The sequence below is a fragment of the Ictidomys tridecemlineatus genome, chromosome 6, assembly GCF_052094955.1.
Source record: "Ictidomys tridecemlineatus isolate mIctTri1 chromosome 6, mIctTri1.hap1, whole genome shotgun sequence".
In the NCBI taxonomy this organism is placed as follows: Eukaryota; Metazoa; Chordata; class Mammalia; order Rodentia; family Sciuridae; genus Ictidomys; species Ictidomys tridecemlineatus.
This window is the reverse complement of record NC_135482.1, coordinates 82592751-82616441: the sequence shown is the minus strand read 5'-3', so window position 1 is coordinate 82616441 and position 23691 is coordinate 82592751. Positions and strand designations below refer to the sequence as shown.

Genomic DNA, 23691 nt, shown 5'->3' with positions numbered 1-23691 from the left:
TATAAATCTATATAAAGATACTGTAAATTTGCTGACCTCCTTTACAATCCGGTAGTTATTGCTCTTATTGCTGTCAATCTGGGGTTTCTTGGTTCCATCTTGCACTGGACTTAAAATGTTTGATTCCTAAAATAAACAAAAACATGTATTTTATGCCATATGGAGCTTGATAATAAACTTATGTTGTAATAAATATACTTTGTGATTATTTTTAATGAACTTATTTTTCAACCTAAATTCTTTCTTTTGTGTTTTCTTTATTGAATAAAAAGCTCCTTGGCTTGAATAAGCCATGTAAATTACCACTGCCTTATAAGAACCCAATTATAAGATAAATGATATTACTAATAATTAATGAACTGTGTTTAAAAATAAAAGTTATTATATAATGCCAGTGTATATATGTACCTATTTGTGTGTGTGTATACATGCGTATATTTCAAAATATCATGGTGTCATGTTGTCTAAAAAAAATTCAGAGCATAAAAAAGATATAATTTTGTCATCATGGATAACCCATAACGAAATAAAGAGTGAAGGAGCATATCATAACAGCTGAACACATCTCAGGAAGGGAAGAAAGAACAACTTAACCCAAGGATTCTCTGCCAGGTTACCATGACATCCTTAAGAGTCACGACTTGGGGCCACCCAAGCATGTACAGAGCCATGAAAATGAAGATAGGAAAATAAAACTTAAATTATAAATAGTATTTCAAATTACCACATTACTAAAGCTTAATGCCTGAAACACCAAAAACACTTACTTATAATAATTATTAATCTGAAGCATTATAAAAAAACAAATATAAGAAATGCAAATATTTTAAATATTAACTATTGTAATAACCATATAGAAGTGATTATAAATAATTCCATATTGAACATTTTAAATTAAAACAGTACATATCTGGTACTAGACTATGGTGATTAGATCAAAAAATAAATAAAAGATATGGCCCTTCTTACAAGAAAATTAAAGCCTAAAAAAACAAAAAGGAGAAGTAAGAAAATAAAGAATTGATTGAAGTTTGTCTGGATGAACCCAATTACTATGTTTAACTAGAAAGCTCTAGTAAAAAAAAAAAAAAAGGGTAGATTTGAATTGAGCAGATTTCACTATTCAGAGAAAGAGAGAGAAAGGCTACAATTTAGACACTTTTATGAAAGAAGTCAAGTTTAAGCCAAGGTTTTCAAAGGTATAAACCAGTTAAGCACAGGGGATGCCTGGGCAGTAGAGGGATGACTTGGTCAGAGCAGAAAGTCATCTTAGCCAAAGGGACTGCAGTGAGAAAAGGCCCATGTGCTGAGCAGAAAACAGCAAGAACTGACGGAACAGGTTGCACAAGACTGGGCCATTACCTCTCTCATTTACACCAAGTTCAAAATTACATTTGGAATGAACATCAGGTTCAATTTGGGTTAAAAATATCCTAAACTTCTGAAGGCCTTGGACTCTCACAGTTACGGAGGACCCCAGTCCAAGCTCAGAAAAAAGTAAGAAAAATAACATGAGACCAATCAACAGAATTTCATTTATCCTGGGCTATGTTTCCTACTGTGCTCCAGGATGAATCACAAAAGTAATACACACCAAGGGGAAAAAAATACTTTGCTTGCTGGTCCAACAATTCTGATGAAAAGCTTCAAGCCCCTGTAATCCCAGCGGCTGGGGAAGATGAGGCAGGAGCACCGCGAGTTCAAAGCCAGCCTCAGCAATGATGATGCACTAAGCAACTCAGTGAGACCCTGTCTCTCATAAAATACAAAATAGGGATGGGGATATGGCTCAGTGGTGGGTGCACCTGAGTTCAATCCCTGGTACAAAAAAAAAAAAAAAGAACACCTTATAGCCTCAGAGTGACTTGGTAAGGGTTTAGCCAGCACCACTCATTGTCAGCTTTGCATTCTTCTTTCACTTCGATCCTTGCAAATATTGTGCCAAGCCTCCCAATCTGAATTCCACTTCAGCAGGTAATCTCCTATTCCATTTATTAAGCAGAAGGAAATTTCCATAAATTACTTTTCCCTTTTAAACCCCAAAATTTCCACTATCACAAACTGACCTATCTCCTTTTCCTTAGAGAACAAAACTTTTGATGTATGGATTTTGAAAATTCCCTGCCTCCTCTTTTCTGCTTCAGTCTTATTTCTTATATACAACTGGTTTCTACCCTCTACTCTTTCTCATCTCTTTAAAATACGGTCAATTGGAGGCTATTCAAACACATTCAGTGATACTGCCCACCCTGGAAAGCAGTCTTGCCTCTCAGATTATTGCTTCCACTATTATCTCAAAAGAATAATCTAGGCCACACTGAATGCTTTACATGCTAATAATTCAAAATTGCCAAAACTTTCTCCAGCATTTGAGACTGTGGTTCATTCCCATTTTTTGTTAAGCCCCATTCTCTGTTTTATTGTGGTGTGATACTCTTCCCTATTACCTTCTACCTTGTGACCATTGAACAGAACTATAACTGCAAAAGGTAAAAGAGCAAATGTTGAAAGCCTTCAAAAGCTTACTAAGGCTAATTTCAGGGCTGTTTCCCCTAGTTATCCTAAAATGCTAGGAGGGACACGAAACAGCGAAACCTCCACTCCAGGTAAAGGGGAAAACTGAGACATTGTCTGCCAGACTCTAAACATTAAATGAATCCTAAAAAGTCATAGAAGAAAATATTAACCTGTCTTGGTAAGCAAAGCTAGCATAGAAGAGGCAAGGCAGGTCAAGTGGCTCAGATAGATGGAAACTCTCTAGATGGAAAGAGACTGGAGGTCAGAGAATGAGACACTTAGGGTTTCTACTTCATACCAAAAGGAATGTATTGATGAGAAGTAGAAATTGAAAAGGGTGGAAATATAATTAAATTTCCTTTTTCTGATCTCAAAGGTAGAGGTTGAATTTTTATAAGGTTGTTTGATGTTTTTCTTTTTCTGGAAGAAATATTAAGGAAAATCAAATCTATACCACAAATCAAGATTAAGATATTACCAAGTCTAAGACTGACAAAGCTCCAAAGATAGACTTTTAAAGAAGGCAGTCGAAAATGCAGGCAAAGTTTTGGCCAATACATTGAAGCCCATTTTTCAAACAATGACCTGAATAAAAAGCAACAGACTTGTTTTAAGAAAAGTAATCTCGGGTACAATGTACTACGGTACAAGAAGTTATGCTCTTTAGTTCAACCCAGGGGAAGACTCAGACAATGCTAAGCTGTGTTAACTATGGGAATAATGATTTTAATTTAAAATTGCCAGCAGTCAACCCAAGGAGACAACGCTAGAGAATTCAATAAACAATCCCTTTTAATTTCAGAAAATAATGCAACATAATTAAGTGGAACAAAAGTATTAACCCAAAGAACATCTGGATGGTTCCAAGTGAGTCATCAGGGGAATCTAAGAAATATGTATACAATGTACCTACAGTTAGGTTTTTATTTTTTTTATTTTGAAAATGCTCTAAACAAGCATGTTTTAAGAATTTTCCTCCAAAAAGGGCAGAAATCAACTGTATTCTTTATATCCTACACAACCTTAGCCCTATTGAAGTAACCAGATCTACAAAGCTCTAACTTAATTCTAATGACAAAACACTAGAAAAGTGCAAAATGCTGAGCAAGTCTAGGAAAAATGTCTAACTCTGCGAACAGTGCCACGCTTACAGAACACACCCAAATGACCCCTGACAATGGGTGACGAAGAATAAATTTGGAGCTCCAACAGACGCACTAGTACTTTATTATAATTGCTTCCTATCATCTGGACAACCTGAATTTACTTCTTCTAATGGAATATGGGAAATAGCTTATTTAAGTGATTTTACAGAAGCAGCTATATTTTTAATTGTATAGTATGTACCACAATAGAAAGCAGTAGGTTCAGAAACAAGACAGCAAGAAGAAGTCTAGATATTGGGTGGGTAGCAGGGTTCTAGGCAGAGACACAGAGAGTGAATTCTGCTTCTAAACAAAGGTTTCTCCCCACTTTTAAATTTTTTCCTTTTTTTTTTTTAAATTGGGTGTGGATAGGGAAGGAGCAAGGAAACTCTTTTGTATCAACAGCAAAAGTAATGTAATAAAATAGTATCATATGGTCTACATGGCAGCTAACACTGGCACCAATTCGTGGGGACCCAGCTTCTTAATTTAAGCAAGGGCAATCATGCTTTTAAAAATAGGACTTTCCAAATCCTACCATGTAGAGCTGCTGGCAACTGCAGCTGCACGATTAAAATAGCTCAATGCGTGCCTTCTATTCTTCCCCACCCCACTGAAGTTTAAGGAGGTCCTTCCTCAGCAAAGTTGTCAAGTCAGCAAGATGGCAAAGCATTCTGGTCACCATCTGGATCCCCAGCCTTCCCTTCATGTAACCACTCTTCAGCCCCATCAGGGGCTTCATTAACCATCCAGGGTCCCCACAACTCAGATGTCAAGTGCCTTCCTTCTCCTTTCCTCACTCCCTCTAAAACATGGAATAAAGATCTAATAATCAGTCTTTCATATTTTTACTCATCAGATTATAATTGAATTAATACTTCAAAATAAATGTTTACCCTCTTCAGACAACTGAATGAGAGCCTTTTATGGGGATGATAGGGTTTTTTTTCTCCCTCCCATCTAAGAGTACCATCACCTACCAGTCATTTAGGAGGGTGTAAAATGCCTAAAATACCCTAGATCTATGCGTCTGAACTTGCCTATAAAATTAATTTGGACCATCATGGTGTCATGGTTGACCATTTATTTTTTTATTGTTGTATTTTGTAGTGATAGACTTAACCCAGGGACTCGTATGTGCAAGGCAAAAACTCCACTATTGTACACCTCCAGCTCATGGTTGACAGTTTCTGCTTCCCCAAGAAGTGCGTAGGGCTGTTGGAAAGATTGGACCAAGATTTACAATGGGCTGAGGAGGCTGTGTCTCCCTTATTCGCAGATGACTTCCCTTCAGGCTTCCCTCAACCCAGGCCCAAATAGCTTCCTTTTGAAAGAATAAGTACACACACTCCTAACTTGACCCTAAACCTGTTTCCCCCACACACCCTGTCCTCTGGCAAATACAATGAATTTAATGACTCAGTCGATATAATTTTAATTGGTATTTGATCATGTTTAATCTGATATCCAAGAAAACACCCCAAATTTACTATCTGTTTGTCTGAGAAATAAAGTAACCAAAAGCACATGCCCCTGGACAGTGTGCTCTTTGATAGAGATATTAGGAAACACTGGGAATATATCAGTGTCAGGTATGTTCACTGTAAACGAATAATGGCTGTCATAATGCAACAGGAAATGATTATCACAGAAAATCTGTTTTTCTTCCTTCCTTCCTTCCTTCCTTTCTTTCATTTTTTTAAGAAATGGAGTCTTGGGGCTGGGATGGTGGCTCAGCAGTAGAGCGCTCACCTAGCATGCGCAGGGCCCTGGGTTCGATCCTCAGCACCACATAAAAATAAATGAATGGAATAAAGGCATTGTGTCCAACTACAACTAAAAAAATAAATAAATATTTATTTTAAAAAGAACTGGAGTCTTGCTATGTTGCTCAGGCTGACCCCAAATTCCTGGCCTCAAGCAATCCTCCTGCCTCAGCCTTCCCTGTAACTGGGACTACAGATGTGCCATGACCACGTCCAGCTTATCCCAGAAATTTTGCAATGCAACTAAGGGGTGGCTAAAATCTCACTCGAATTATATAAAACATGGAAATAATGAGCAGCCTTTTAGTCATGAGAGTGGCAGACAGTAACGAAGCACTATACGGGAAGTGAGGACAGTCATGTATCATACCCCCAGAAACCACTTCTGGTACCTGAGGCATCATGTGAAGAAAGCATCCTTCTTACAGTCCTCACAGAAGTGGCTGTGAGAGGAGGCCACTGAACGATTGTGTGGCAGGAAGGAATCACTCTCAACCAAGTAACTGCCCTAATCAAGCAGTCATGACAGAAATTTTGGCACCTGATCTAGTGACAAACCTGTGCTGATCTGACTGTATCAACTTCAATTGTTCCCTTGTAAGACACTTGCCGAGAATCTTAGAACCTTAGGAATCTAATCATTAATAACCTGTATTAAATTAAAAATAAGTGGAAGCATTTTTTTAACAAAAGGGTAAGACAGTAATTGTTCTTTTAACATGAAGGGAAATACTAAGTTTCCTGCTAAAACAGCATTAATTTTAAATATAGGATAGAAGACAAGAAGATTCTTCTTGTGGAAGTAATTTAAATAACAAATTCAGGAAGGGTAAGCATTACATTTAAGAATTTGCATTACAACTAAATAGAATGAGAATATATAAAACTAGCATTTGGGTAAAACCCCAAAATTATTTTTCAGCAGTATGTCAGAAGGAAGGGCTTATCGATCCCTATCTCTGGCAATCACCTTCACTAACATTAGCTCAGACATAAGGACAAGGATGAGTATGACATAAACAAAAAAGATAAACTAAACAATGAGTTCTGGAGTAAAATAGAATATAAAGACAAGAAAATAGATTCTATCAAAGGAAAGCACTGCCCAAATTATAGAATTAAATGTTCTTCATTAAATGATCCTGTATGGGTCAAGCCAGGTAGTAGACTTGTTTAAAACACAAGAACTCTTTTCTGTATTAGGCCATGAGGATTCAACATTCCACCAGTCCCTGATGTCAAGTGTCACCTCCTCAATCACAACTTGTGCTGCAGAAACAGTGCTTATGTAGAACTATTTTCTCACTATGAAAAATCAAGTACCCCTACTGGGGAAAGTAGAATTGTCTTTCAAGATATCCTTCTAAAGAGATTTGCCTCCTCGTTGGCTTTATCAAAGAAAAGACTGAAAGTGGTAGGCCAAGAACAGAATACAGATTTTGCTTGTAATGAGTAATGCATGCGGACATAATAGACACATCATCACACAGGGAAGGTGTGCCAGAAAGAAATAGAGAAAGAATAATGGAGGAAGGGAGATGGGGAAGGAGACAAAAAAGAAGGGAATAAATCTATAAATAGAAGTAATAAAAATAATTAAGATAAAGCTACTGACTAAAATCCAATGTCTATCAGGGATGTTACTGCTAAGAAAGACAACCCAAAAGCTCAACAATAAGAAGACGATGATTTCCCAGTGAAATACAGTCAAGAAATCTTCTGAAAGGACTTGTAAATAGGTATGTGCAAAACAACCATGGAGACAAGGAAGAACAACATCGCTCATGCCATGTGGTTCCACGCAGTTGCTGCACCAAGGAACAGTACTGGGGATGGCCCCACAGCATCCCTCAACAAGGGTAAACAATGATTCTGGGGAAGAGGAAACTACAAGCCGAGCATCAGCAAGAAAAGATAAGGCATGAGTCCTCTAATCTCCTATCAGCCAATAGAGAAATGCTGGGAGCTCAGCCAGTTGCCAGTATGGATCTAGATTTCCAAGTAATTGCTCTCCTAACTCCCACAGTAACTTCTTACTGGACAGGTTTGAGAGTAACCTTCTCAATGAAAGTCTGAGCCATTGATTATAGAAACTGCTTAGGGATACCAGCTGTGGGGCTCATAAAAATTGGACAACTGTTGGGGGGAGAAGTCCCAAGTCCCATGAGAAGGTCAGTTAGTGTACAGCATCTTGAAGGTGAGGGACTCCCTCTACCATTCCTATCAGCTCAGGCAGCTCACTGTCCAGGCAACTCTGAGTTAGCCCTGGGGACATTTTTCAGTTAATTCTTTTCCTTACATCACATATCCATTAAGAGGGGAAGAAAAAAAAAAGCTCAGAAGGAAAAGAGGCAGATATGAATCTGAACTGGATAGATCTGAAAAAGAACCAATTAGAAAGCTTGAAGATGAAAAAATTAGTCCTTGAAGTAAAAACTAGATAGATGTTAAATATCAGACTTTAAATTGTTTCATTTAAAAATTTTTATGAAATTGTGTATAGAAAATTATAAGTAATTTTTTAAGCACTGGAAACCACATATAAGTGAGTAGATAGATACAGAGATTAACACAAATCCACATGCAAATAGAGAAGAAAAATCACTGTAAGAAAAATAAATAACAACCTAAATAAATAACAAGAGCAAAGACTTCTTTCAGGAGCACTGTGATGTCCAAGTGACCTGCTTTTCCAGCCTAAATAAAGAGATGGGTGAATGCAAAGGGCAATCCTGACTTAACCCACTCGGATATGGTTTCCTGAGTTAATCTCTCCTTCCTATATTTAGAAGTCAACACATATTTGAATGTGATGAATTAGTAATTGCTTCTAATGCTACTGACATTGTCAACTTGTTACACTCTAGCCTTTAAGCCTTCAGAAATGAGGTACCGTCTTCTTAATGCCCAGGAAAATAAGTTTAACGAAGGGGAACACTGCAACATATTCTAGATATTAAAGCACATAGGTCCTAGGGAGGCAGTGGGCTCACTGGAGGACCAAATCCATCCCATTCTCCTCCTCATTTATAAGAGATGAACTATAATGATGGGATAATTTTGGGCCACATGCTGAGATATGTAGTGTTGGTAGATGGCTTTCACTTCACCTTTATTGCCCAGAGTACACAGAATCTAGAGTTAAGGGGAGAAGAACATTTAGATTATTGGAAACATGTTTCTATTATAAAAGTGAAGAATCCCATTAATGTTATCTGGTCCTCTGATATCTAAGCAGGCACAAAGTTAGACCATTATGAGCTGTTTGCAAACAATGCCAATGGCCCTGTGTTTAGAGCCTTTGTGAGACTTACTCAACAACAAAGAACTGTTATTGGTATAGGCCTGCAAGAGTGCATGCTGCCTGCTACTGGCTGTTTCCATTGATATTGTGATTTATTCATTCTGTTTACAACACATTGCCACAGTCTTTGCCTGATGGTTCCTTGCATAATGTAGATTATGTGACTGTGTATAGGTTAGTGACTTCCTAGCTTCTCACTTTTCCTCTTTTTAAAGTAATCCATTATGAATGTACCTTTCTCCTGGCTTCTCAATCCGCAAACATTTCTACTGTCACATCCCCAGTTTGGGCTTTTTAGACCTTCCACGTGAATTTGTGCAAGGAGCTCTTAATTGGTTCCCCCACTTTGATCACTTGTTCTCCTGAATTCTGCCCAGGGAAAAAAAAATGTCCAAGATAATATACTCACCTCCTACTCAAGAATCTTCAGAGTCTCCCAATTTCCAGTCGTTTCTAATGAAATCACTTTTTTTTTTATTGACTGCTGCAAGTATTTCACTAACTAATCCTTCAAACAGACCTACCTTACATGTCTGGACTAATCCTTCTCCAAGTTGTTACCCACACCAACCAGCCTTCCTCCATACCATGCAGCTCAGCACCAAGTCAACTGCTGTCACACACTTCCAAGGGTGTTCATTCTATGCACTCATTCTTTAAGGGCAAGAGCCATATCTGGAATATTAGATTGGCTTTTTGACATCAAACTTTAAGAAGGGAAATAAGAAATTGACGTGTACACAAAAGCGAGTGAGCATGATGGCAAAGGGACTGAAATTATACTCCAAACAGAATGTGTCAAAGAAGGATTTTCCTCTGGAGAAACACAACAGCTAATCAAGAGGAGGAGGTTCATGCATAGTCCACATTGTTTAAACCTACCATCAGTGAACAGATATCCCAGGACGAATATACAGCTCAAAATACAGAAGAGCAATTTATTGTTGAAAACCATAAAACAGAATATGATGAAGTAGAGTTCGGAGAAACCCCTCCTATACAACATCTAAAAGGGACAGATAAAATATTTAAGATACCTGTTTTTAGTAGAGAGATCAGAAACCATGAAAGGACATAAAAGTTTCAAAGCAATAATCAAGCACTGAATTCATTGTTGTCCTTGAAGGCTTCAGTATACACCCAATAACCTGGATTCCAAATTTTAATGTGATTCATGCACGCACACACACACACACACATACACAGACACACACACACACACACACACAAAAGGAAACAGAGAATGAAATCCAAGGATGGAAGATCTGATCAGAAGCCCTGACACACAGTCAAAAATATCAAAGAGAGACAGAATGGTGATAAATCAGGAAAAGATGTAGCATATAAGAACCAAAAGGGTCTCTGTCTTGGCCTTGACTCTGGATGAAGTTAAAAAGGTGGGGAAATGCTCTTGAGGCCGCCGTATACAAAGACAACCCTCTCTGACTCCATTTGGGAGCAGAATTCTCACTAATAAAGTAGCTCTCCAGAGTCCAAACCAAAAATGTATTTGATGTGGTTACAGAATATAATATCCCAAGGTGCCTCATAGAATCAAATATAATTATCTAGATTAAACGCAGGCCTCAGAAGAACTTCACATATAAAGTTCCAAAAAATGTAAGTTCATAACAACAAAAATTTCACTAAACACCTAATTAAATGCATCCCAAGGACTTCTGCAAGAATAGCAAACTTAAAATTGCAGATCACCCTCCTGTTACAAAACAACTAGATTCTAAATATAAGCCTATTTTAAGTATATTTCTGGGATCACGGAAAACAAAGGTCTCTCCAAGATCCCACCCTTATCTCCTAAGGGAAAAAAAAAGTAACAAGAAATCAGATCAGGGGAGCTCCAATATATAAGGCTACAGAATAAGTATATCTGAAGGCAAATAAAAATACTACTTCTAAACCCAGAAACTAAGGAAGCCCTGAACAAATGTCAAGTTTGGGGAGCTAAAACCCAAAATTTCTGCCTTAGGACAGGTGTGCAGAAAGGGAGTAACATGGTCTCAGACTAGCAGCGCCCCCTGGCAACGGGCTGAGGCAATAGCAAGCATTCTGAAGAGGAAAACATCCCATTTCAACTCTGAGGTCTGCAGATCAAAAGATATGGGCTTATATATTTGTTGATTGATTGTACATCCTCTTCTGAGAAGTGTCTGTTCAGGTCCTTGGCCCATTTATTGATTGGGTCATTTGGTGTGGTTTTTTTTTTTGGTGTTAAGGTTTTTGAGTTCTTTATATACCCTAGAGATTAGTGCTCTATCTGATGTGTGAGGGGTAAAATTTTGCTCCCAAGAAGTAGGCTCTCTGTTCACCTCACAGATTTCTTTTTGCTGAGAAGAATCCCTCTCCTTGGTCTATACCCAATAACTTAAAAACAGCATATTACAGGGACACAGCCACATCAATGTTTATAGCAGCATAATTCACAATAACTAAACTGTGGAATCAATCTAAATGCCCTTCAGTAGATGGATAAAAAAAAAACATGGCATATATACATAATGGAATATTACTCAGTGATAAAAGAGAATAAAATCATGGCATTTGCAGGTAAAGGGATGGAGCTGGAGAAGATATGCAAAGTGAAGTTAGCCAATCCCCCCCCCCAAAAAAAAACAAAACAAATGTCGAACGTTTTCTCTGACATAAGGAGGCTGATTCATAGTAGAATAGGGAGGGGGAGCATGGGAGGAATAGACAAACTCTAGATAGGGTAGAGGGGTGGGAGGGGAAGGGAGGGGGCATGGGGTTAGAAATTAGGGTGAAATGTGATGAACATCATTATCCAAAGCACATGTATGAAGACACTAATTGGCATGAATATACTCTGTATACAACCAGAAAAAAAAAGAGAGAGAGAGATAAGCTCAAAACCTGCCAACAAGCAGTTAGAGTAGCTTCATTTACAATTGTCCAAAATTGTAAACAACCAAGATAACCTTCAATGGAGGAATGCATAACAAGCTGTAGTGTATCCATACAGTGGGCTAGTTAGTATATGGAGATTTTAAAAATAATAATAATAATAGATATCAAGAATATGAAAAGCTTTTAAATATATATTGCTAAGTCAAAGAAATCCGTCTGAAAAAGCTGTATCTTATAAGATTATAACTAAATGACATTCTGGAAAAAGTGAAACTATAGAGATAATAAAAAGATGAGTGGTTGTCAAGGACTCCGGAGTTCAGTGGGAAGAGATACATAGGTGAAGTCCAGAGAACTGTCAACAGTGACACTATTCTGTGGGATGCTGTAATGGTAGATACATGAGAGTATACATTTGTAGAGCCCATAGACTTTATAAGGCGAAGAGTGAACCCTAACCAAATGATGGACTTCAGTTAATAAAAATGTATCATTAGTGGCTCATCAATTGTAACAAATGTACCACCCTGATACTAGATGTTAATAATAGGCAGAAATAAGAATGGAGAATTCATTTTCTGTGAAATTTTTCTCCAAACCTAAATTTTCTCTAAAGCCTATTCAAAAAAGATATGAACTCATAATCAAAGATGATCAAAAATATAATAAAATGAAGAACATGAATGAGAATAAGAAACACCAAAATTCTTCAGGTCCTGGAAGTCCTACATATAGAATACAAAGTAGCCTTAAGGAATGGCAAAAATTAAAAGGCAATAAAACATCATTTAAAAAATGGCCAAATAGAGATGTGCATAAAAATCAAACTTTGGGTCTAAAAAAGTATTATAATTGACGTTAAAAATTCAACTGGTGCCTCCTAAAGCTTTTAGGAAATAAGGCCAAGAGTTAATAAATGGGATAGCATCAAATTAAAAAGCTTCTGTACAGCAACAGAAATTAGGAATGTGAAAAGAAAACCTAAAGAATGGGAGAAAAATCTTTGCTAGCTACTCTTCTGACAGAGCATTAATGTTTAAAATGCATAAAGAACTCAAAAAACTTAGTACCAGGGGCTGCAGTTGTGGCTACGTGGTAGAGCGCATGCCTAGCATGTGTGAGGCACTGGGTTCAATCCTCAGCACCATATACAAATGAATATACAAATAAATTAAATAAAGGTATGAAAAATTCTTAAAAATGTACCAACAAAATCAAATAACCCAATTAATAAAGGGGCAATTGCATTAAATAGACAATTCTCAAATGAAGAAATACAAATGGCCAGCAAATATATGAAAAAATGTTCAACATCATTAACAATTAGGGAAATGCAAATCAAAACTACACTGAGATTTCATCTCACGACAATCAGAGTGGACGTCATCAAGAATACAAATAAGCAGGACATGGTTGTACATGCTTGTAATCCCAGCAGCTTGGGAGGCTAAGGCAGGAAGACTGCAAGTTCAAGGCTAGCCTCAGCAACTTAGTGAGGCCCTGAACAACTTTACAAGAACCTGTTTTAAAATAAAGGTGGTTCAATGGTTAAGCAACCCTGGCTTCAATCCCCAATACCAAAATAATAATAATAATAATAATAATAATAACAACAACAATATAATAAATGCTGGAAAGGATGTGGAGAAAAAAAAAACACTTTTACACTATCAGTGGCACTATAAATTAGTGCAACCACTATGAAAATCAATATGGAGGTTCCCCAAAAGACTAGGCATGGATCCACCATATCACCCAGCTATACCACTCCTCAGTATTTATCTTGAAGAATGAAAATCATCATATTACAGTGATACATGCATTCTCATGTTTATAATAGCACAATTCACAATAGCCAAACTATGTAAGCAGCCTAGGTATACATTAAGGAATGAATGGAAAAAGAAAATGTGGTAAATATACACAATAGAGTTTTATTCGGCCATAAAGAAAAATGAAATTATGATGTTTTTCAGGAGAATGGATGGAACTAGAATGTTCCATTATATTAAAAGAAATAAGTCAAACTCAGATGATTAAGGGTCATATGTTTTCTCTCATATGTGGAAGTTAGAGAGGAAAAAGGAAAAGAAAGTAGGGGGTAGATCTCATGAAAATCTAAAGGAGATCAGTAGAAGAAAGGGACCAAGGAGTGGGAGATGGGGAGGGTGGGGGGAAGTGCCGGAGTGATATTGGCCAAATTATATTGTTACACTGTGTGCATGTATGAATACCTAACACCCATCCCATCATCATGTACAACTATAATGCACCAATAACAAATTAATAATTCAACTGGGAAATTGAGAGACACACCTGAAGAGATATTTGGATAAATTTAAAGACGATATTCATTATATAGTACAAGGTCACAGATATAGAAAATATGAAAATCAAATTAATAGACACATACTGTTTATACTATACTAGTAATAGAAGGTTTAATGTACATGTATCTGGAGTTTCACAATCAAAGTGCTGTTATTCAAAAACCAGCAAACTTCTCCACAGCAGCAACGGAGGCCCAAACACAAGAAATAATACCTTTAGAAGTGAGAGAAAATAACTTTCAATTGATAAAATTTTTTCTTTGCAGTTAAAAATAATAATTATTATTATTGTAAATTTATAAGCATCTAATAAAATAGCCTCCAAATGAGTAAAGTAAAAATTAACAGAACTACAGGGTAAAATTGATGAGCCTACCACTGCAGTAGGAAATGCCAACAAATCTCTCTCATTTATTGCTGTTAAGAAAACAAAAATATTAGAAAAAATAGATGATTTAAACATAATTAGTAAACCTGAGTTACCAGCCACACATAAAGAATCTCATACCTATTCATGTTCTTCTCAATTCTATCTAGAACTTAAAAAAAAACCTGAAGGTATGATAGCCCAAAAAACAAGACTCAATAAATTTAGGAGAAATTACATTATCCTAACCACATTCCCTTGTCACAAGTTAATAAAGAATTCAGTTTTTTAAAGGCAAAAATTTCCAATATATTTGGAAATATAGAAACTCACTCCTAAGAAATTATGAGTTGAAAAAGAAAATCACAATGGAAAATTTTTAAAATAACTAATATTAAATAGTAATAAAAATACAATTTGTCAAAATTTGTGGCACTAAACTCCTTAGAAGGGAATCACACCATTAAATTTTCTTCAAAAGTCTGTCAACATAAAAGATTAGAAAACAGTAGAATACATATGATAAAATAGCAAACAAATCCAGAATCCCAACAAAGCCAAAATGAGATTATTTTACAAGAATGAAAAATACATAAAACTCTGGCAAAACTGACATAGAAGAGAGACAAAAATAAACAGTATTAAGAATAAAAAGTGGATAAGAAAGCCCAGATACCACAAAAAGAAAAAGAAGGTGAAGGAGCTAGCTTCAGCAGCACATATGCTAAAATTAGAATGATACAGAGAAAATTAGCATGGCTCTGCACAAGGGTGACATATAAACATGAAGTGTTCTGCATTTGTCCATGTGTTCTTGCACAGTAGTATGACTAATGGTAACAGGAATATTACTTTAACTTTCAACAGAAGAAGAAAGGATTTTGAATGTTTCACCATAAAGACATAATCAATTTGAAGGAACAAATATGTTTAAACCTGATTTAAACATTATAGAATTACACGTTTCAAAACTCCATATGGCACCCCATTGATGTGTACAATTTTTTTTATTTCCATGCATTGGTTAAAAAGTGAAATTAATTTAAATTAAAAAACTTTTAAGGATGATGAACAAATATGAACCAATTCATGCCAATAAACTTGAAGGCTTAAAACATATGGCTCATAAACAACAAATTGAATCTTAATAGAAGAGTTTAAGTTAATTGAATAACCATTTTTAAAAATGAATCAAGCCAATCCCAAAAAACCAAGGCCAAATGTTCTCTCTAATAAGTGGATGCTGATCCATAATGGGGGGAGGGGAATAGAGGAACTTTGATTGGTCAAAAGGGAGGAAGGGGTGGGAAGGGGGTATGGGGGCAGGAAAGATAGTGGAATGAGATGGACATCATCACCTTAGGTACATGTATGACTGCACATGTGGTACGATGCTATATCGTGTACAAACAGAAAAATGAAAAGTTGTGTACAATGAATCAAAATGCATTCTGCTTTTATATACACCTAATTAGAATAAATTAATTAATTTTAAAAAAATGAATCAGTAATTAAAATCTTACCACAAAATAAATATGTGGCACAGGAACTTTTACACATGAGTTTTAACATTAATGTTAAATGATAATTCCAGTCTTACACAAAAAAAAAGAATATGCTTCAACTCATTTTATAGAACTAGTCTAACCTTGATACCAACACTTGTATGAACAAGACAAGAAAGGAAAACTGCATGTCAATGTCACTGACAATGTAGATGTAAAACCCTACACAAAGTTTTAGTAAACAATCTGGCAATGTAAAAAAAATTGGATACTTTTATTCTCTAATGCAAAGTTACTATGGTAGAAGGTCTATTTAAGATTTATATAATTCAAGTGAATATATTAAAGAAAAAAACATAATTGGGATAGATATGTAAATTATATGCAATTAAAGTCAATAAAGAAGAAGGGAGGAAGAAGATGGGTGAGGAAGAGAAGGAGGAGGAGGGACTTCTTACCGGTAATATTCTATTTCTTAAGCTATACATTAATTTCAATCACAGAAGTTTGTAGTTTAAGAAATGTATCACATATCCTATAAGGTATTGAATTTGATTACCCCTCCAAGTATCTTTTAACTCTAAGGTTTTATAATTCTATATCCATCATAGTAAATAGCACAATGTTTTCCCCATAAAAACAAATAATAATTATTATAAACACTAACTGAATGCTGACTTTGGTAGACACTGTTGGTTGCTACCCAACATCCTTTCTTACTCTTACTTACTAGCAGATTCCAGTTTTTGTTCATTTTTTGTTTTTGTTTTTCTGCATCCATTGTTCCCCTATGTAACTCAGCATGGGCTATCCCAGATTGAGGGACATCCTATATTTAATCTAAACTACTCCTATAGTCCATTGGTTTAGAGGTAAACATGTGGCCATATTTTGGCCAAAAAGCTATGAGGTAGAATCTATTGAGGAATACCTGAGAAAGATTCCTTTGTTCCTAAACAAGAGACCCAGAAATAGTTCCTCACAGTGGTATGCACAGATGTGACATCTAGGCAGTAGCTCCCACAACACCACCAGGAGAAAGATCAGCCTCAGAATTAAGCCCAGCAACCCAGGGTGACAACCTGAGGCAAGGAATTGGAGCCTTACTTCTTGACTTGTTGGTAACTAATGTTACCCTATTATTTATATTTTCATGTTGTCTATACTTCTCCACTGAAGCTGCATTAACTGACACACCACATGCACAGGGCTTGCTCACTTGATGCCTATAGCATTTCAAGCTAAGTATCATTATTATGTCCCATTTTATAGATGCTAAAAATGCAATTTAGAGAATGAAAACAAATTGCTCAAAGTCACACATAGACTAAGAGGCAAATTCTGGACTGCCTCATTCCAAATCTCCTGGTATAAATCACCTAAGCAAATCATCTCTATGTTGCATATTATTAACTGACACTCACTATTCATTCCCAGCCTGTGAAGTCCCCTGAACCAAAGACTAGTATTCCAAATCCCCTGCAGCTAGAGTTCTACATTCTACCCTCTGCCAATGAGATAAACTCAGGTGGAACTTGAACGGCCGAAGGAAAAGTAAAGGTCATCTCCTTGGGACTATGAGAAAATTCCAGTAGACACTGGTGTTTCCTGTGAACACCATGTTGTATTATCTTTCCACATGCTTTCAAAATGTGAGTCAGTGGTGGTGATTGCAGCAACAAAGGCAATAGCCAAAGCAACTTCTTGAGCTCTGACCCTTGCAATCTCTATTGCCAGGGCAACCTCCAAACGGTACTCCTCCAGTATTTAAGTCCTTGTATTAAATCACTTCCCCTCCTTAAAGTACCTAAAATTGTTACCTTTTCCTGAACTGATAAATCCTGAACTCAACAAATAAATAAATACCAATTTCACTGACTCCTATTCATCTGACACCCCCAGAAAGTGGGTTATATAACTTGTTGGTAACTAATGTCACCCTACTACTTACATAATGTAATGCTTTATCTTTAGGATTTCCTCAATCAAACCACTTGTTTCTCTTCTTTCTTTACATAAATACAAAATGTTTGTGAAACTTTTAAGAGGAGACCATGCATACACACTATGATAGAGGCTCTTTCTACCATCTTCCCTCAGTGTGTGGAAACTACAAGTAGCGATTAACATCTTCCATGTTAATGTAGAAGAGATTCTTCTCAACTTAGGATTTGTTTTATTGTTGTTGTTGTTGTTGTTTTCAAAGTCCTACAAAAAATAAAATGTGTTTTCCTAAGGTTCATTTTTTAAGAATGGAATTTTTTTGAAAAAGGAATGCATGTATTCCTATTCCCCAGAATACATGTAAAATATGTATTTTTCAAAAGAAAAAGATATTATAACTATTGAAAGTATAATATATTCACAAGTATCATTAAATGAAATTTCAGAAAATGAAATTTCACACTGAAGAACCTGGATCTTGTTATCAAAAAAGCTGGTTTCAAATTTCAGTTAAGTCACAGAGTTGACTGACATTGAGGAGGTTCTTGGTTCCTCTGAGCTTCAGTGTATTTAGCGTTAGAAATGTAATGCTTACACCTGTCTCCAAAGTTTGCTGAAACATTTAAAAAGAGATTCCATAGATAAAAATATTTATTCTAAAATGTGGAATGTAGCAAGTACTAAATAAATATTAAGTCTTCTCTTATGTCTTAAATACATTATGGGAGAACTTTATTCTCCCACCATCCCAAATTGGTCATAAAATAAATATTCATGGAGCAGAAATTCTGCATTCTATGAACACATTACAAAAATCACAAGAAAAGTTTCTGAAAGATGAAGTAAAAAAATTTCTTATTGATAAGTGACAATTACCTTAGAAAAGTAAGAAGTAGTAGCCTATCAATCCAACCTCCCTTTGAAACTAGTCAGCATTTTGATTATTCGAATTATCATCTGTTCTATTATCACTCTTCACCCCAAAATGACTTGAGTTCTCAAACAACACCAAACCTGAGGCAGTTAAACCTATCTAAATAGCTTATATTCCTGCAGATTAAAAAGCAATGAAATAAAACATTTGACAGGCACTTAAGAAACTTTATGGATTATCAATTGTGATGGTCTGCTGTTATTTAAGCATTACCACTAACACTGTGCAAAAAGAATATATTGTCCTATGTATTAGTAAAATGGGAAAAGAACAACTCATTAAACCCACTAAAGACTAAAACAGAAGACTCAAGGTCAACACCTTAGTTCACTCTTTAGCTCAAGCATAAATTCTTGGTATTTCTGTGTTGACAATAAAGCATATCGTCCTTCTATTTAGATATTTCTATATATTATATAAGGACAGAATGAAAGAAATGATTTGTAGGTTGGTGAAAAGCAGGCACTTTGAATGGTGACAACAAAAATTCCCCTCTCCATAGGCCTGCTATTGTCATGATTCTTGAATTATATGATTTATAGTGAAAATGAGACAGAGTAAAAAATTATACAGATGAGGTCATAGGTAGTAGCAATTGACAAGAATCAAAGGGAAGATGTATGGAGTTTGTTGACTTAGGGGAAATTTTTATATTCTGAAGCTCAGACAAAAGTTGTCTTACGAACAATTTTGATTATAAAGCATGTGGCTACATACATATCTGACTTAAAAGATACTGCTTGGATTAGTTCAAAGTAGATCTTGGAAACCAACCTCATTTGGTTCTTCGCCACCTTTGACTTGACTTTCACCTATCTCTCCATTCTCATAGCTGCCGCTCTTCTCCACCCATAACTCAGATTTTTCTACAGTCAGTCGAAGTTGGTCCAGATCTGCCTTGATCTGCTTGTAGTTATCTACATCTTGATTGGATACCAGCAGTTGCACCTGAAAACATCAGAATGTTAAACTTTAGAACATTTTTACAACTCTCTTTATTCCTATATCTTTTATGCCTAAACTCTGAGTCTTAAAATATATCTTATGTAGAGTTTGATATTTCTAGAACATTTGTGAATATTTTAGATGTATATTGGCCATGAAAACTTACCTGGATATAACCAATATATTGACATGTTATAAAAAATTTTATTTTATTTTTTACAAAAATGTGCCTTCGCTAAACTTTGCAAAGTTGGTGAAAAGTAATTTAACATAAAAAGATACCCTTATTCTAATTTCACTGTTGAGATCAATTTTTCTGAGACTATTTAAAAATAGGTAGAAACATTTTTAAAAAGTGGCAGAAAAATATATAGAGATCTAATCTAAGCTTAATAATCTACTTTTTTATTTTATTATAATTTCTAAGTATTATGACATACACATATATGCAAAATTATATGTATTTATATACATATAATTTTATATGACTACCTTTTAGTCAATTTCATATTCTTTAGCGCATTCTGAGAAAACTTCCTAATAAAGATCAATGCCCTATTAAATATTAGTGACATATACATAAACCCTTAGGTATGACTAATAATCTCAAAACTGATGTCTTATTCAAAGATCAAAGAGAAAGATTAATTCCATAACAGTTCCTTTTCTTTTTTTTTTTTCAGAGTCACAGTATTTATTTCAGAGCTACTACTTGTCCTTCCCAATATATCAGTAAAATTTGGGGTCAAAATAATAACAAAGGCAACAAAATTCCTAACATATTATTTTCCAGTGCCTTCTTAAACCTTAGTGCCTGTCACTCATATTAAAGACATTATCTGAAAATCTCTTGTGGGGAACTCTTGACGTAGACAAGACCATCTGTATCTTTGAAAATATAATGCATCTCCAGCAAAAGCCACGCAGTCTCGTTAATTCTGCAACCATGAAATCAGGGTGGGTGATATTTTCAAAGCTTCAGCTGTGGACCCCTCAATCTTACCTGTTTATTTCTTTTTTTCCTTTTTGTTTTAAGGTTCCAAGATTGAATTCTGGAACTCAACGTATGATATATACCTGGCAATTGCCCTACCACAGAGATACATTCCTGGCAACAAGCTCACCTGTTTAAATGCCTGTAAAACTTCCGCTCTCTGGCTGAAGTGCTTGAAGAGTAGCTGCAGGGCTCCAGACAGCAAAGGAGCATAGTCGTGCATGATCAGATGAATGAGGACCCGTAAAAACGTCCTGCCTCCTTCATCATCAAGTTGCACCGGATTTTTTTCCTTTCTATAAAAACAAAAACAATATTAAAGTAACATATTTACATAACATCTTATATTAAATTGATTAAACTTGTATCTACGTTTTCAGAGTTAAATGACTTGTTTTCCCAAATTAGGAAGTGAATGGGAAGATCCCCTCATATAATTGTAATTGTTTTCTCAAACAATTACAAAGAAAACTCTGTATTTGTCCTTAAAAGTAGGGGTTACTAGCCATCCTAGTTTGTCTAAGACTGAGGAGGTTCCTAGGCAAAACCAGGATGAGCTGGCCACTTAGGCATGGAGGAAAGACAGGCATCTGAACCCATTCAGAGTATTTACGGAGAATATCTACCAATGATTGATTTTCCCCAGATCCTAAAAGATCCCTACATGACAGGTGGGAAAGGGCTAGAGAAGGGAAGGCCACATGTACATGATCATCACCAGAGCAGCTCTGTGTTTGGTATAATGGGTCTCTGAATAAGACTCTAGTGGAGTAAAAGGCCTATCTACAGTCATGCACTATTTATTAATGGGGTTACACTCTGAGAAATGTATCATTAGGTGATTCCATCACCATGTGAACATTATAGAGTGTACTTGTGCCTACTATGCACCTATACTATGAAGTGTGTGTGTGGGTGGGGGGGTGTTCTATTGCTTTTACAGCCATGATAAACAAAAAACACACAAGATTAAATTAAACCAGGTACAGTGATATATGTCTGTAATCCCAGCAGTTTGGGAGGCTGAAGCAAGAGGATCATGAGTTCAAAGTCAGCCTCAGCAATTTAGCCGAGGCGCTAAGAAACTCAGTGAGACCCTGTCTCTAAAAAAGTACAAAATAGGGCTGGGGATGTGGCTCAGTGGTCGAGTTTAATCACTGGTACTCCTCCCCCAAAAGAAGATTAAATTAAGCACAAGAGAAAAAAATGATACAAACGAGAGACAAGATAATGAGGGCGCTGCTGGTATAACAGAGCATATAGAAAACCATTTTTAGTGAACAGGAATATATTCTAAAATCATAATAAAATGTATCATATAGCAAATGTATAAACCAGCGACATAGCATGTACTATCATTATCAGGTATTTACATGTCAGGTACAAAATCATATGTCGCATATTTCAATACAACTAGCAGCACAGGAGGTTCTAGACAGCATCACCACAAACACATGAGCACTGCACTATGCTCCACCAACACGATGGCTGCAGTGTGACTGGGCCACAGGAATCTTCCAGCTCCATTACAATTTTATAAAACCACTACTGTGTATGTGGCTGTCTTTGACCAAAACACCATGAGCATCACATGACTGGATTTTTAAGGTGAAATCACACACTGGTTAAGTCTTTCTTCCCAAGAATGATGAATAGGAAAACATTTCAATAGAAAAACAAGCAAAAGCTGATAACTGTGACATGAAAACAAACCTAAATCAAATGTTCACTAGAGATAAAAATCTCTCTCCCCTTAATTTTTGCTTTTGTTTCTAACTACAACAAAAGCAACAAAAAGCTTAGTGAAGACTTTTTTTTTTAGGTTCTTATGTCAACTCTGTAATAAAAATGAATGTTAGAATCTCAATAATTTTAGCTTCTTTTACTTTTTGTTTTGGTTGCTATTAATTTCATTTCTGAAAAAGAAACTCTTCAAAACAATAAAGGGAAGAGTGCCCAAAACAAAGGAGGGTAATCAGGCCAAACGTATACTGTTTTCTTTAATTATGGATATTTCCAATTAGCAGAAAATAGTTTTATTGTTAACATATCAAGTTAATGATAACATTAAAAGAAGTTACTTTCTTGCCTGGAATACGTGAGATTCAGGGAAATAATGTTTTACAACATGCAGTGATATTTACATCAGGGGAGCTAAAGGGCATTCTTGTGCTGTCATTATTTAAGGAAAGAAAAGCAAAGACTTCAGGGAAAAGTTCAATACACTGATCTCATCTCTTTTTCTTTTTTCTTTTTTTTTTTTAACTTGACCTAAAGGAGAACTATGCTTTCTCCTCTAGAGTATATTAGCTGCTTCATTTCTGGTAGAAATTTATGTTAACAACAACAGAAGATCTAAAAATAAACAGGTATAGGGAGGTGAACAACAAAATGTTATCGATAAAATTCCAGGTAAAATCTTACTCACAAGTAAAATAAAGACACTTGAGTGTTACTATACCTTCCAGCAAACATAGTTTCTGCCTGAGCTGCAATTTCATCTATATCAGGAACAATAGCTGCAAAGATAAATGGTAAAATCTTTATCTTATCCCAATCAGGAGCCACCATATTCATATTAATACTAATTTACCTGAACTTATTTTTGCCTTCCTTTATTTAGGCCACCAAAGGTCAACTAATAGTTTAAAAATTAAAATATAGCCTTGCGGAGACATTAATGTTTTAACTGAAGTTTCCATTTACTTATTTATTTTAGTGTTGGGTATTGAATCCAGGGCCTCATGCATACTAAGTTTCCATTTTTTTTTAATGCAAGCTATGTTTAAAACTAATGTGTTACTGTAGTCAAAGATATGTATATTTGTTTGTTATGCGGTACTACAGATTGAACCAGGGGCAATCCACCATTGACCTACATCCCCAGCCCTTTTCTTCTTTCCTTGAGATAAAGTCTCATCAAGTTGCGGAGGCTGGTCTCAAACTTGCAATCTTCCTGCCTCGGGCTCCTAAGTAGCTGAGATTATAGGTGTGTGTCACTGTGCCTGGCTAGTCAAAAATACATTTGAAGATCAGAAAACACCATTTACAAAGGTG

At 35.8% G+C, this 23691-nt stretch overlaps 1 protein-coding gene and 1 non-coding gene across 4 annotated transcripts in view; one reads left to right on the top strand and one right to left on the bottom strand.

Moving 5' to 3' along the window:
- The window catches only part of Itpr2 (inositol 1,4,5-trisphosphate receptor type 2), a 471319-nt gene that overhangs the window by 262355 nt on the left and 185273 nt on the right, over nucleotides 1-23691 (bottom strand). For all 3 annotated transcript variants that reach the window (XM_005328880.5, XM_040280879.2, XM_078015042.1), the window contains 4 exons: nucleotides 23096-23153; nucleotides 20765-20930; nucleotides 19470-19643; nucleotides 37-126 (listed from right to left, as the gene is read on the bottom strand). In XM_005328880.5, the coding sequence (XP_005328937.2) occupies nucleotides 37-126; nucleotides 19470-19643; nucleotides 20765-20930; nucleotides 23096-23153 (488 nt within the window). The remainder of the gene's footprint in view (nucleotides 1-36; nucleotides 127-19469; nucleotides 19644-20764; nucleotides 20931-23095; nucleotides 23154-23691) is intronic.
- LOC120888719 (U6 spliceosomal RNA) lies at nucleotides 15013-15116 on the top strand. Its single transcript, XR_005732414.1, has one exon. It is a non-coding gene; the product is annotated as a U6 spliceosomal RNA (small nuclear RNA).